This window comes from Coregonus clupeaformis, unplaced genomic scaffold (assembly GCF_020615455.1).
Source record: "Coregonus clupeaformis isolate EN_2021a unplaced genomic scaffold, ASM2061545v1 scaf2819, whole genome shotgun sequence".
In the NCBI taxonomy this organism is placed as follows: Eukaryota; Metazoa; Chordata; class Actinopteri; order Salmoniformes; family Salmonidae; genus Coregonus; species Coregonus clupeaformis.
The window spans coordinates 45,360-60,640 of NW_025536273.1; the positions used below are offsets into that span (position 1 = coordinate 45,360).

General features: G+C 45.3%; 1 protein-coding gene across 1 annotated transcript; it reads right to left on the minus strand.

Moving 5' to 3' along the window:
• Window positions 1-4,195: 4,195 nt before the first annotated feature.
• Window positions 4,196-14,936, minus strand: LOC121568707 (galectin-3-binding protein A-like). The gene is given in 7 exon segments (XM_041879106.2): window positions 4,196-4,816; window positions 4,818-5,526; window positions 7,482-7,770; window positions 10,538-10,669; window positions 11,236-11,445; window positions 11,861-11,955; window positions 14,771-14,936. Coding segments are annotated over 6 exon segments (1,803 nt in total). The 5' UTR covers window positions 11,943-11,955; window positions 14,771-14,936; the 3' UTR covers window positions 4,196-4,435.
• Window positions 14,937-15,281: the final 345 nt, after the last annotated feature.

Genomic DNA, 15,281 nt, shown 5'->3' on the forward strand with positions numbered 1-15,281 from the left:
TGCATAAAGTAAGCTCAGCCCTGTTAGTTATATTGTCTAATCACAGTTGTCTCTGTGTAACGAAATCCCCCCTGTTAGTCTAGTTTTAAAATATAATTCATATGAGTAAGTACAAGGTTTTACTATAACTACTGCTGTACACACATTTTCTATTCATATACTGTCCATCATTTCTATATTCCGGACTCTGATATTGCTTGTTCTGATCATTTGTACTTTTTTTTACTTTTTCGATTATGTGTGTATTGTTTTTTAATTACTAGATATTACGGCACTTTTGGAGCTAGAAAACACAAGCATTTTGCTGCATCAGCGATGACATCTTCAAGTCGGTGTAGGCAGTGCTTAATTTGAGCCGGATCCTCCCGGAACATGATCCGGCATCTCTCCGTTTTGGACTGTTTCGTTCCGGAACCTATTTGTCCGGATCCCTACCTCTCCTGGCATGAAAAGTAATTGTCACTATTTGCAATGTAAAAATTATAATAAAAGCGATCAAAGTTCATTCGAGTTGCCTTTTCTTTAAATAGATTTTCAGCCTGGGCCTGATATTCTGAGTTTATTCGGGTTGGGCCTATGGTTTGTGTAACATATGTTTGAGACCAACGCTTGGCCATGACTGTGTGAGTAGCGCCCTGTACAGTGGGGGAAAAAAGTATTTAGTCAGCCACCAATTGTGCAAGTTCTCCCACTTAAAAAGATGAGAGAGGCCTGTAATTTTCATCATAGGTACACGTCAACTATGACAGACAAAATGAGAAAAAAATATCCAGAAAATGTAGGATTTTTAATGAATTTATTTGCAAATTATGGTGGAAAATAAGTATTTGGTCAATAACAAAAGTTTCTCAATACTTTGTTATATACCCTTTGTTGGCAATGACACAGGTCAAACGTTTTCTGTAAGTCTTCACAAGGTTTTCACACACTGTTGCTGGTATTTTGGCCCATTCCTCCATGCAGATCTCCTCTAGAGCAGTGATGTTTTGGGGCTGTCGCTGGGCAACACGGACTTTCAACTCCCTCCAAAGATTTTCTATGGGGTTGAGATCTGGAGACTGGCTAGGCCACTCCAGGACCTTGAAATGCTTCTTACGAAGCCACTCCTTCGTTGCCCGGGCGGTGTGTTTGGGATAATTGTCATGGTGAAAGACCCAGCCACGTTTCATCTTCAATGCCCTTGCTGATGGAAGGAGGTTTTCACTCAAAATCTCACGATACATGGCCCCATTCATTCTTTCCTTTACACGGATCAGTCGTCCTGGTCCCTTTGCAGAAAAACAGCCCCAAAGCATGATGTTTCCACCCCCATGCTTCACAGTAGGTATGGTGTTCTTTGGATGCAACTCAGCATTCTTTGTCCTCCAAACACGACGAGTTGAGTTTTTACCAAAAAGTTCTATTTTGGTTTCATCTGACCATATGACATTCTCCCAATCCTCTTCTGGATCATCCAAATGCACTCTAGCAAACTTCAGACGGGCCTGGACATGTACAGGCTTAAGCAGGGGGACACGTCTGGCACTGCAGGATTTGAGTCCCTGGCGGCGTAGTGTGTTACTGATGGTGGGCTTTGTTACTTTGGTCCCAGCTCTCTGCAGGTCATTCACTAGGTCCCCCTGTGTGGTTCTGGGATTTTTGCTCACCGTTCTTGTGATCATTTTGACCCCACGGGGTGAGATCTTGCGTGGAGCCCCAGATCGAGGGAGATTATCAGTGGTCTTGTGTGTCTTCCATTTCCTAACAATTGCTCCCACAGTTGATTTCTTCAAACCAAGCTGCTTACCTATTGCAGATTCAGTCATCCCAGCCTGGTGCAGGTCTACAATTTTGTTTCTGGTGTCCTTTGACAGCTCTTTGGTCTTGGCCATAGTGGAGTTTGGAGTGTGACTGTTTGAGGTTGTGGACAGGTGTCTTTTATACTGATAACAAGTTCAAACAGGTGCCATTAATACAGGTAACGAGTGGAGGACAGAGGAGCCTCTTAAAGAAGAAGTTACAGGTCTGTGAGAGCCAGAAATCTTGCTTGTTTGTAGGTGACCAAATACTTATTTTCCACCATAATTTGCAAATAAATTCATTAAAAATCCTACAATGTGATTTTCTGGATTTTATTTTCTCAATCTGTCTGTCATAGTTGACGTGTACCTATGATGAAAATTACAGGCCTCTCTCATCTTTTTAAGTGGGAGAACTTGCACAATTGGTTGCTGACTAAATACTTTTTTCCCCCACTGTATATCTCACAGAACTAGAATGAGATTCACTTTCTATGATCTCTCTCCCTCTCTCTGCTCTGATAGACATGAGCCTGAAACTCTCATCTCTCCAGCGTTGCACTTCATCATTTATTTCCTTATAGAATCCTAGACACGCGAAGGGTTCTGGAGGAGCTGCAGCACCCCTGATACATTCCAATACACTTGCCAAAGTTATATAATTACTGCTGTCTGTCCAGAAAGAAATGAAATAATTCTGAATAGCCTACTACACCATGAAAATGCCTATTTTTTATTGCCTAGCTGTGGATTGTGTTTAGCCCAAAACCAAGGCATAGCCTAGAGTCGTAAACGCGCGGCAAATCTGACACAGCATGCAGACAAAACAGGCCTTTCACAATATTTAAAAAGCAATCGCATGAAAACATAGGTTGGAAACAATATGTCTCCTGCTGAAAAGAGAAGACTCTAATATGTCTGCTGTAGGTTAACAAAATATTTGATAATCTTCCAAATATTGTTTTACACAGTAAAACAACAGAGATAGGCTTTTGGCACGAACGCATCTGCCATCACCAGCGAATGATCTGCGTGATTGGGTGAGTCAGTAAAACTGGATATCATTTTTAGGATGATAATTTCCTCCTCATAGTGTAGCCTACAATATGTCTCCACACACCTAGGCCTATGCTATTGATGGATTCAATGTCGTTTTTATTGATCTCAGATTCTCAGTTTGTCAGTGTCAAAGTAGCCTGTCATTTCAATAATTTGTGCGGTATTAAAAAATATTCTGCCAAAGTCTCCAGTCATGTAAAATGATGTAGAATTGCATGAAATGCGTTTATAAAAGGCCACATTTTCCCTTGACCCAAGGCTACTAAAATTTTCCCCATGTGTGCATCTTCTGTAAGTGCCTCTACTCTACTGCTCTATGCCACTAAGTAAATGCTATGATATGCGCGCAATGCTTTATTATAAAGGATATTTCTTTCCCCTCATGCGTTCCGGTACCTCAGCGCTCCCCAGGTCACCCTCCTCTTGCGCTCACTTTTTGTTCCGGCACCTCCCAATTTACAAATTAAGCGTTGGGTGTACTCGACCAATAAACTTTGATTTGATTTGAAGGTTGCTGCATTTTGACAGGGTTTTCATCCTCCCTATAGGGCCAGGAGTTTTTCCAGGAGTTTAAATCTATGTGATCTGATTAGAAAAACTCTGTTCTCATCATAGCCCATATAAAACCATTCTGCAACCGATTAATCAATATGTCATCATACCCTACACAGAGAGATTGACTTTAAGGTCAGAAAGGGACTTTCCCATCGGACAAGTCAGCAGTATGTTATGGTTGCCGAAGATTATGGTAATTTACCCGAAAATGTGAGTGAAGTCTCAGAGAGGTCAGGGAGTAGTTTGGCCAAAGAGGAACATACCTTTTAACCCAATTCAGCCTCCACATGGAGCATTTACCACTGAATATGATTGAAGGAATGACCCCATCTAGTGGAGGAATAACAGACATGGTCCATCTTTGAATCGGTCCTATTATGGTCTCTGTGAGAGCACTGGCAGCACCATTGAGGCCAACTCCATTTTGAAGTAGTCAGTTTTCTTCTTCTACTACTTCTATGAGTTGGCAAACAAACTGAAAGGGTGCATACTGCCACCTGGAGTGTGTTGTTTGAACAGGTATATAGCCAAGGTGGCCGATTTACTGCCACCTTCAGTTATGGAATATTTGCTCACAACTTTAATTCATTGGCTGATCCCTCCTGATGACCTGATTGGAATTATGTGATCCTTCCTTAACCCATAGGAAGTCCCACACACCCAGTAGACTTCTTCAAAATGGTGACAGTCCTCAATGGCGCTGGCCATGGTAAAACAGCCTTTGGGCACTAGAGTCCTCTAGCTATCTCTATGGGAAGCACTAGCCATCATCTGGGGGAAAAAAAACATAATCCACATCCCTGTATGTTAAAATGCCTTTATTCAAGTGCAAGCATAGATGTTATAGTTTTTGGTTAATACTTGCTTTCAGCAAATCAACAAAAGGTTATAATCAAATCAATCACATATTTCCAAAACTACAGTACCATCATTTCAAACTATTGTATAGAAAAAAATAAGCAATTGATTGGCAACAGGGACATCATTATTTGATTTTTGGATGTGTGTTAGGAACATTGTTGCATCTGTGCCAGGCAGTGCTATCAAATGTATTCTGGTCTCACCACGAACCGAAAGTCATACTGGCCTTTAGGACAGGGGTAGGACAGGGCCAGACTGATGTTAGTAGGGATCTGGGCCATGTTGTTCTTGAAGTCCTGTACGTGAAAGACATACCTGCCCTCGCATGTTAGGAGCAGTCGGTTGCTGAAGCGAACACTGTTGGTCTGGTTTTGGTGTCTAAGGCTGCTTTGGAGAGAGAGGCTGGCAGTGGGGAAGGAAATACACCTAGAACATTCTTGTTGGTTCTTAAAGACTCTTGCTGACCAACTGAGGGGGTTGGTGCCTTTGGTCTGGTAAATCACACTATTGTGGTTTGGTGTGGTGAATGACTTGCCATAATCTGTGGCTGGAGTGGGGTAATAAATTTTGGTAGTGGCTGTAGCGCCTGTTATAATCATATCGAATATCTTGGCGTGGTGGCTCCTTGTTGGTTGAGTTGATGGTGAAGCTCCATGGCTCAGCAGTGTAGATCCTGGGATAGTAATCGTGCTCTTCTTCACTCTCGCTGCTTTTGTGCTTCCTCAGAGTTTCGAACGACAAGGCGTTGAACTGGAAGCCTCTGAGCATGCTGACACGATATAGCTTCTCGTGGCTCCTGTAGAGCTCCGAGGTAAACTGCAGGTTGTAGAGCTTCTCGGTGGGGATCATCGGGAAGCGGATGTGGCCTAACAGGGCCACCTGGCTCTTGGTGCCAGTCGAGTCACCCTTCTCTATGATCCAACTCTCCAGCGCTTGCAGGAGGAACCCCTCGTCCGGTATCACTAGGTCAGAGCGTGCCAAGAGGGCCATCAGGAAGTCTGTGGAGAGGTCACTCCAGGCCGGGGAGTTGATCAGAGCCTCGCAGTTCCAGGCCAGGTACTGGAGGCAGTTCTCCTTAAGCAGCAGGTCCCCGGTCTGGACAGAGTACTGGTACAGAGAGGCCTGGGTGTGGAAGGAGGGGTCCTCAGGGAGGAGTACGGTGAAGAGCCTGCCGGTGTCCTGCATCAGCCGTTTCACCCCGAACTTTGAGGCCAGCTTGTGGAGGCACTGGGCGGAGGAGACGGTCACGTCGATCTTGCGGGTGTAAAGGTATCTAGAGAACCAGAGCAAGGACATTTAAATAAATTAACTTTTATTCAAAAAATGTTAGGAGATATCATAGCTAAAAAGGACATTCAGCCAGTGGTGTTGGATAGAGAGAAACTGTGCTTTAAGTAAGGCACAATCACCCTGGATCTACACAATTGATGCAACGAGACATGGATTCATCTTTACAGTCTACTTTTGAGGTCTAAAATCATCTGACACATTTGGATTTTGGGTTGTACGGTGTGGTAAATTCTGCATTTTACAACTTCATGTTGGATGAAATTAGTCTATGGGCCAGGACAAATTGTAATCCATGGTTAGGTTTTCTTTAAAACAGCCAGTACAAACTTCAGCTTACTTTAGCCACCGCTACCAACTGAGCTACATCCCTGCCGGCCATTCCCTCCCCTACCCTGGACGACGCTGGGCCAATTGTGCGCCGCCCCATGGGTCTCCCGGTCGCGGCCGGCTACGACAGAGCTTCCCCTTTAAGACATACAGTGAGGGAAAAAAGTATTTGATCCCCTGCTGATTTTGAACGTTTGCCCACTGACAAATAAATGATCAGTCTATATAATTTTAATGGTAGGTTTATTTGAACAGTGAGAGACAGAATAACAACCAAAAACTCTCTACAATGGCCAAGACCAAAGAGCTCTCCAAGGATGTCAGGGACAAGACTGTAGACCTACACAAGGCTGGAATGGGCTACAAGACCATCGCCAAGCAACTTGGTGAGAAGGTGACAACAGTTGGTGCGATTATTCGCAAATGGAAGAAACACAAAAGAACTGTCAATCTCCCTCGGCCTGGGGCTCCATGCAAGATCTCACCTCGTGGAGTTGCAATGATCATGAGAACGGTGAGGAATCAGCCCAGAACTACACGGGAGGATCTTGTCAATGATCTCAAGGCAGCTGGGACCATAGTCACCAAGAAAACAATTGGTAACACACTACGCCGTGAAGGACTGAAATCCTGCAGCGCCCGCAAGGTCCCCCCTGCTCAAGAAAGCACATATACATGCCCGTCTGAAGTTTGCCAATGAACATCTGAATGATTCAGAGGAGAACTGGGTGAAAGTGTTGTGGTCAGATGAGACCAAAATCGAGCTCTTTGGCATCAACTCAACTCGCCGTGTTTGGAGGAGGAGGAATGCTGCCTATGACCCCAAGAACACCATCCCCACCATCAAACATGGAGGTGGAAACATTATGCTTTGGGGGTGTTTTTCTGCTAAGGGGACAGGACAACTTCACCGCATCAAAGGGACCATGGACAGGGCCATGTACCGTCAAATCTTGGGTGAGAACCTCCTTCCCTCAGCCAGGGCATTGAAAATGGGTTGTGGATGGTTATTCCAGCATGACAATGACCCCAAACACACGGCCAAGGCAACAAAGGAGTGGCTCAAGAAGAAGCACATTAAGGTCCTGGAGTGGCCTAGCCAGTCTCCAGACCTTAATCCCATAGAAAATCTGTGGAGGGAGCTGAAGGTTCGAGTTGCCAAACGTCAGGCTCGAAACCTTAATGACTTGGAGAAGATCTGCAAAGAGGAGTGGGACAAAATGCCTCCTGAGATGTGTGCAAACCTGGTGGCCAACTACAAGAAACGTCTGACCACTGTGATTGCCAACAAGGGTTTTGCCACCAAGTACTAAGTCATATTTTGCAGAGGGGTCAAATGCTTATTTCCCTCATTAAAATGCAAATCAATTTATAATATTTTTGACATGCGTTTTTCTGGATTTTTTTGTTGTTATTCTGTCTCTCACTGTTCAAATAAACCTACCATTAAAATTATAGACTGATCATTTCTTTGTCAGTGGGCAAACGTACAAAATCAGCAGGGGATCAAATACTTTTTTCCCTCACTGTACAACATTCTTGTGTATGTATTTAATCCAATAAACATACAGTATATCTAAATAGCACCTGTTAAGGTTCATAGACTAGTACCTGATGAAGCTGGTGACATGGGGGCTGCAGGCTTGGCTAATCTCTACGGAGAGGCTACTGGACCCATTGGTGATGTTGAAGTGTGGGTAGAGAGAGAGGATCAGTTTGTGGGTGCAGATGTTCCTTTCCTCCACCTCTAACTTCCCCTCCCCGTCTCTGTTCCCTGTGGGGCTCTGGAATGCGATGATGATGTCACAGTCATCCCCACGGTCAAACAACTCGCCCAGGTCATCTGACAGGCCCAGACTGTGGTCCAGGAAATGGGCTGTGTCACTGGTCAAATCTGTGCCTGTACAGTATGAGGAATGCACATGATTAGGACTGTACATGATTAGTAGGAATATGTAGGGCTGATAGTGTGTCTTTTAGTTTCAGTGAAGTTAGGAACATGTATTAATTCATTAATTCATCCCTTTATTTAACCAGGAAAATAACCTTGTGTAGTTTTTATGGGTTAAAATGTATGTTTCTTCCCTAACCTTGGTCAAACAGAGTCTGCAGACACACTGTGTCACGCCCTGACTCTGAGGACTTGTATTTGTTGAGTCAGGGTGTGTATTTTCTGTGTTGTGTTTGCTATGTCGATGTTCTATGTTTAAGATCTAGAATGTGTAGATCTATGTTGGCCTGTGTGGTTCCCAATCAGAGGCAGCTGTTGCTCGTTGTCTCTGATTGGGGACCATACTTAGGCAGCCTGTTGGCACCAGTTAGTGGTGGGATCTTGTTCCGTGTAAGGTATGTTGTGTGTATGCTACCTTGGACTTCACGTTTCGGTTGTTGTTTTGTCGTGGTGTTTATTCGTTAAATAAACATGTATGCTTATCACGCTGCGCCTTGGTCCTTCTCGTTCGTAAACGATCATGACAGAAGATCCCACCAAAATAGGACCAAGCAGCGTGTTCAGGAGCAAACGCCGGGAATTAAACAGGAGGTTACGTTAGTAGATGTCCTCCTCGGTTGGGGGAGAATCACGGAGGAGGAGGCCGTCCGCTACCGGAAGGCGATGAAGGAGGATGCCCAGGTAGGAGAGGAGGAACGGCGCCAACAGTGCCGACGACGGAGACCCGAGAGACAACCCCAATAATTTTTTTTGGGGGGGGGCACACGGTGTGTATGACGAGGCAGCAGGAGGCAGCGACAGGGCGGATCTGCAGGTTAGGAGAGGAGGCCTCCAGGTTAAGGGGGCTATTGGTTCAGAGGGAACAGAAGTTATTAGGTCAGAGGGAGGCGCTACAGGAGGCGATAAGGGAGAAGGAGAGTGTAGAGGCACGGCGAGAGGAGCTGGTTAGGCAGCAGAAGGAGCGGGGGTTTATAAAGGAACCCAGTCCCGCTCCTCGCACCAAGAAAGTGGTGCGTGTCGCCAGTCCGGTCCGTTCCTGCTCCCCGCATTAAGTCAGTGGTGCGTGTTCCCAGTACGGCCCGACCCGTTCCTGCTCCCCGCACTAAGCCAGTGGTGTGTGTTCCCAGTACGGTCTGGCCCGTTCCTGCTCCTCGCATTAAGCCAGTGGTGCGCGTCGCCAGCCCGGTCCGGCCTGTTCCTGCCCCTCGCACCAAGCCTGTGGTGCGCGTCGCCAGCACGGTCCGGCCTTTTCCTGTCCCTCGCAATAAGCCAGTGGTGCGCGTCGCCAGCCCGGCCCGGCCTGTTCCTGACCCTCGCACCAAACCAGTGGTGCGCGTCGCCAGCCCGGTCCGGCCTGTTCCTGCCCCTCGCACCAAGCCTGTGGTGCGCGTCGCCAGCCCGGCCCGGCCTGTTCCTGCCCCTTGCACCAAGCCAGTGGTGCGCGTCGCCAGCCCGGCCCGGCCTGTTCCTGCCCCTCGCACCAAGCCTGTGGTGCGCGTCGCCAGCCCGGCCCGGCCTGTTCCTGCCCCTCGCACCAAGCCAGTGGTGCGCGTCGCCAGTCCGGTACGGCCCGTTCCTGCTCCAGGCACCAAGCCAGTGGTGCGCGTCGCCAGTCCGGTACGGCCCGTTCCTGCTCCCCGCACCAAGCCAGTGGTGCGTGTGTCCAGTCCGGCACGGCCCGTGCCTGTTTCACCGGTGCCTGGTACGGCACCGGTCAGCTGCTCCACTCCGGAGCCAGAGCAATCCGCTCCACCAGGGTCCGGTCCAACTCCGGTCAGCGGATCCACTCCGGAGCCAGAGCAATCCGCTCCACGGGTCTAGTCAGCTGGGCCAGAGTCCGTCCACGGTGCCTGATCCAGCTCGGTCAGCGGCTCCACTCCGGAGCCAGAGCAGTTTGATCCACCGTCGTCGGGTCCAGCTCCAGTCAGCGGTTCCAGTCCAGACCCAGACGTCAGCCCCTCTCCAGGTTCGGGGTCTCCCACACCAGGGTCCAGACAGGGCTTGGTACGTCGTGGGAGGAAGGAGAGGGGAAGCAGCGCGCCGAGGTCCAGACCAGACCAGGGGCGCAACAGGGAGGTGGAGAGTAAGTGGTGGTCACGCCCGGAGCCGGATCCGCCTCCGAGGCGGAATGCCCACCCGGCCCCTACCCTGTTATGTTTATGTGGCGCGGTCGGAGTCCGCACCTTTGGGGGGGGGGGGGGGTACTGTCACGCCCTGACTCTGAGGACTTGTATTTGTTGAGTCAGGGTGTGTATTTTCTGTGTTGTGTTTGCTATGTCGATGTTCTATGTTTAAGATCTAGAATGTGTAGATCTATGTTGGCTTGTGTGGTTCCCAATCAGAGGCAGCTGTTGCTCGTTGTCTCTGATTGGGGACCATACTTAGGCAGCCTGTTGGCACCAGTTAGTGGTGGGATCTTGTTCCGTGTAAGGTATGTTGTGTGTATGCTACCTTGGACTTCACGTTTCGTTTGTTGTTTTGTCGTGGTGTTTATTCGTTAAATAAACATGTATGCTTATCACGCTGCGCCTTGGTCCTTCTCGTTCGTAAACGATCGTGACACACTGGGTGAATCTCAAATGTATTTTCCTCAATTCCTTGCATCCTCTTAACTCACCTCCTAAAAACATCTCTGCCGTTTTGAGAAGGAGGCGTGGAGACTTTTCAGAAGGAGACGAGGAGCTAGGAGCAAAGGAATCAGGGAAAAGTGTAGTACCTCTCTCACAAACGACCCCTGCGTCCTCCTTGTGGGAACAGTCGGTCAACGCCCAGCCCTTGAAAGGACAGCTGGACAGGGACTTCTCGGTTCCTTTGCAGTTCATATCATCCAACCAGATTGAACCCGATCCTTGGATACACAAAACAGAGGATAAACAAAGAGCAAGCAAAATCATGTGCAGAAATATGCAAAATATTATATTGTGGTGTATAAAATTATGTTAGTTGACTCTTTCTGCTGGTGCTGCCTGCCATTCCCACAAATCACTGCCTATTTGAACTTGCTCCCTCCAAGAATCCCAAATTCCTTGTCGTCATATTGCTAACGCTTATTCAATCCTCTCATATTTTTACAAAAGTCCCTAGGGGGTAGGGGTTGCTGAGGTTTGATTTGGGATTCAGAGTTATTGACAATGCTACTAATACTTATATTCTTCCACTGCCTCCTTTTGGCAAACTCATGCAAGGAGTCATATTCATCAGGCAAACTGTAGCAAAAGGTTTCAAATTGTTGTGCTGACAGAAAATGAAAAGGAGCGTTCCTTATTGCACAAGATCTGATAGTAGCTCCCCATTTCACTCTGTTTCATTCTTCCATTTTGTGCCTTGTGAATACGACCCAGGTAGTCCCTCCCTGTTTCAGTCCATTTTCTTCCATTTGGTGCCTAATGAACATGACCCTTTTAAGATACTCACCCTCTCCATAAGTCCCTCCAGTGACAGCAGATATAACGCCAGGGAACTTCAGCTGACGACACACCACCTGAGCCTCGGCCAGGTCCCAGCCATCGTCACAGACGGTCCCCCATTTCCCCTCGTGGTACACCTCCACTCGACCCTCTGAGTCCTGTTTACCCCCCACCAGCCTCACCTCACCCTCCTGTGGGGGCTCTGTCGAGGACTTACCTGTGAGCACAGAGAGGGTGAGGATTTTAAGTTAGTCAGTTTAAAAATTGGACTGATGAGCTACAACCGACCACAGATTTATGCAACTATGCTGTTTGCTTACATTTCTATTAGACTACAGTACAAAGCATGAACCAACTTGTTTGTGTTTTGCAAACAGGAACTTGAGGAGTACACTACATGATTTGCCTATTCCTGATTCATTGGAAAGTCTGCTATTAAAACATCATGTCATTGTCATTCACAAACTAACATTACTTAATTGTGATAGGGGAATATCAGATTTCATTGTGCCTTTGGCTAACTGAACTTATCCTGGTCCCAGATCTGTTTGTGCTGTATGGCCATGGCCTTTGGCATGCCAATGACTGTAGGAGTTGACAACACAGTACAAACCAGGCTAAATTGAACTCACTGAATAGATTCCATGTTGCAGAGTCTAGTCCAGGGACATGGAGAAGCAACAGCAGCCACAGAGTGATTCCACGCTTCTGCATTTTCACCAGCCAGCTTGGGAAATTGACAAACAGATAAGCAATAGAAAAAGAGGGAAATGGAAGAGGAATCATACAGTCCAGTTTTTGCCTTATGGTATAAACCATATTAAATAGGCTATACAGAACTTTTGCCTCTGGGGGTGCTCTTGAGGCAACATGGGTCCCCTAATTATAGCTCAGACACACCGGTAGGATTGTAAAACGTTTGCCGACAGTGGTGGGAAAAAGTATGCAATTTTCATCCTTTAGTAAAAGTAAAGATACCTTAATAGAAAATGACTCAAGTAAAAGTGAAAGTCACACAGTAAAATACTACTTTAGTAAAAGTATAAAAGTATTTGGTTTTAAATATACTTAAATATCAAAAGTAAATGTAATTGCTAAAATATACTTAAGTATCAAAAGTTAAAGTTAAAGTATAACTAATTTCAAATTCCTTATATAAAGCAAACCAGACGGCATCATTTTCTTGATTTTTAAATTGATGAATAGCCAAGGGGCATGCGCCAACACTCAGAGATCATTTACAAACAAAGCATGTGTTTAGTGAGTCTGCACGATCAGAGGCAGTAGGGATGACCAGGGATGTTCTCTTGATAAGTGTGTGAATTAGAAAATGTTCCTGTCCAGCTAAGCATTTGTCGTATCGGATGAATGGTGGCAATTATTGCTAATAAACAAAGGAGTCCGCTCATACTGAATCCTTGATCATAAGTTTATTCAGATCACAAGCTTCAGCATAAGTGACAGGTGACATGACACCCGGAGAGCGACGCCTCAGAATGGCTGCTCTGCCCTTTCTGTAGTCTAGCCCCTATTTATAAACAATGCAAAAAGATGGGTGGCTCCCTCTTCTGGCCAATCACCAGTCTCCCCTGGGGCGTCACCCTCCAAACGCCACATTTGAACTAAGATCATAAAACAACATTCTTTGTTCCTCCAAAACAGTCATAATGTTAATACACCACATTTAAAATGTAACAAGTACTTTTGGGTGTCACTGTAAATGTATGGAGTAAAACGTACATAATTTTCTTTAAGAATGTAGTGAAGTAAAAGTAAAAGTAGTCAAAATATAAAGTAAAGTACAGATACCCCAAAAAACGACTTATTTTTTACTTAAGTACTTTACATCACTGCCTGCCGACAGTACTTAGCACCTCTAAACAGAGTGTAGGCAGGCAGTTTATTTTGTGTTTACACAGCAAAGGCATAATGTTACCCATGTTGTCCAAAAAGTTGACTCAAGTTTGCCAAAAAGCACCTGGAAGCACAAGGATGATCATCAAGACTCTTGGAAGAATGTTCTATGGACAGATGATCCAAAAGTATAACTTTTTGGACGACATGGGTTCCATTATGCCTGCTGAAAACCAAACACTGCATTCCACATTAAGAACCTCATACCAACGGTCAAGCATGGTGGTGGTGGTGTGATGGTTTGGGGATGCTTTGCTGCCTCAGGACCTGGACGACTTGCCTTAATAGAAGGAACCATTAATTCTGCTCTGTATCAGTTTAATATACAGGAGAAGGTCAGGCCATCCGTCTGTGAGCTGAAGCTGAAGCACATCTGGGTCATGCAGCAAGACAATACTCCAAAACACACAATCAAGTCTACATGAAAATGGCTAAAATGCAACAAATGTGAAGTTTCGGAATGGCCTAGTCAACGTCCAGACCTAATCCCAATTGAGATGTGGCAGGACTTGAAACGAGCAGTTCATGCTTGAAAGCCCACAATTGTCGCTGAGTTACAGCAGTTCTGCATGGAAGAGTGGGCCAAAATTCCTCCACAGTGACGTGAGAGACTGATCAACAACTACAGGAAGTGTTTGGTTGGATTCATTGCAGCTAAAGGTGGCACAACCAGTGGGGGAAATTACTTTTTCACACAGGGCCATTGGGTGTTGCATAACTTGGTTTATGAAATAAATGAAATAAGTATGTCATTGTTGTGTTGTTTGTACACTCAGGTTTCCTTTATCTAATACTAGGTTTTGGTTGAAGATCTGCTAACATTCAGAATCAGAAATATGCAAACGTAGAGAAAATTAGAAAGGGGGCAAATACTTTTTCATGGCACTGTATATGGAGTGTGACTGGCTCATGACATTTAACCGTGGATGCCTCTTTTTCCTGTTTGTTGTCACTCCTGTGGCTCTCTGATTGGCTCAAAGTCAAGTTGTTGGACACTGACGAACATTGCGAAAGTTGTTTGATACTGACAAGCATTGCAATTCTACAAGTAGAAACGGCAGGTTCGTCGCTACCGGGTCAGTACGCAGTACGTACCGCGTTTGTTCTAGCAAGAGAAGGAACATCGGCAGTGCGATTCTCAGTGTGTTTCATGCTTAAATATGCCCACCTCACAACGTCCATTAGCAAAACCATTGGCATAAAGCTTTAATGTCTATATATTATACCATCTTCCCCAACAATAAGAACCACCATTAATCGTTTTAGCTGATGCAATTTTTTTTGTACTAAAATAGGAAAATGTTATTCTACACAAAAATACAAGTAATGCTGTATCTGCAAAAAATCTAATGCTTCACTTCAAATACCTGCATTCAGTAAGGCAACTGGATCATACAGTCTACAATGCACTGTGCTATTTCCACTCCATACATTGTATTGATAAGACATCATATCACATTCTGTTGATTTTTAACGGAGTCCATTTTCTATACATAAAGTAAATGTATGTGTACAAGACACAATCAAGTATATCTAATAGAATCAAACAGTATTGTTTATGCAGCACTGAGGACAATAGTTAATTTAGGCTTTTCCATAGATGACATTCTGATTCTCAAATGTCTTACCTCTTGTGTCTTGCTGTGTGCGTCGTGGTTCTTTTAAAACCCTTATGAAATTCCACTGCTTATATAGCCACAGGGGTGGAAGTATTTGCTAATGTAATGAAAACTGCACTTCCGCAAATGGATTCTCTATGTTTCGTTTCTTGTGAAATCACAGGGGGTCTGGTGAGCATTTATTGTCATGAATCTTGCCCTGGAGACAGCTAGGCAGAGTGGGCACTAGCTGGCAAAGCCACAAAGTCATAAAATCAGATTTGAAACCTAACCCTAACCTTAAACCTAACCTTAACCTCACTGCTAACCATAATGCCTAACCCTAACCTTAAAACACATTTTTTACGATATAGCCAATTTTGAGGATTTTTCGTAGTTATTACTATTTTTTACATTGCAGAATAATAGTGAAGACATCAAAAGTATGAAATAACACATATGGAATCATGTAGTATTTTATATTTGAGATTCTTCAAATAACCACCCTTTGCCTTGATGACAGCTTTGCACACTCTTGGCA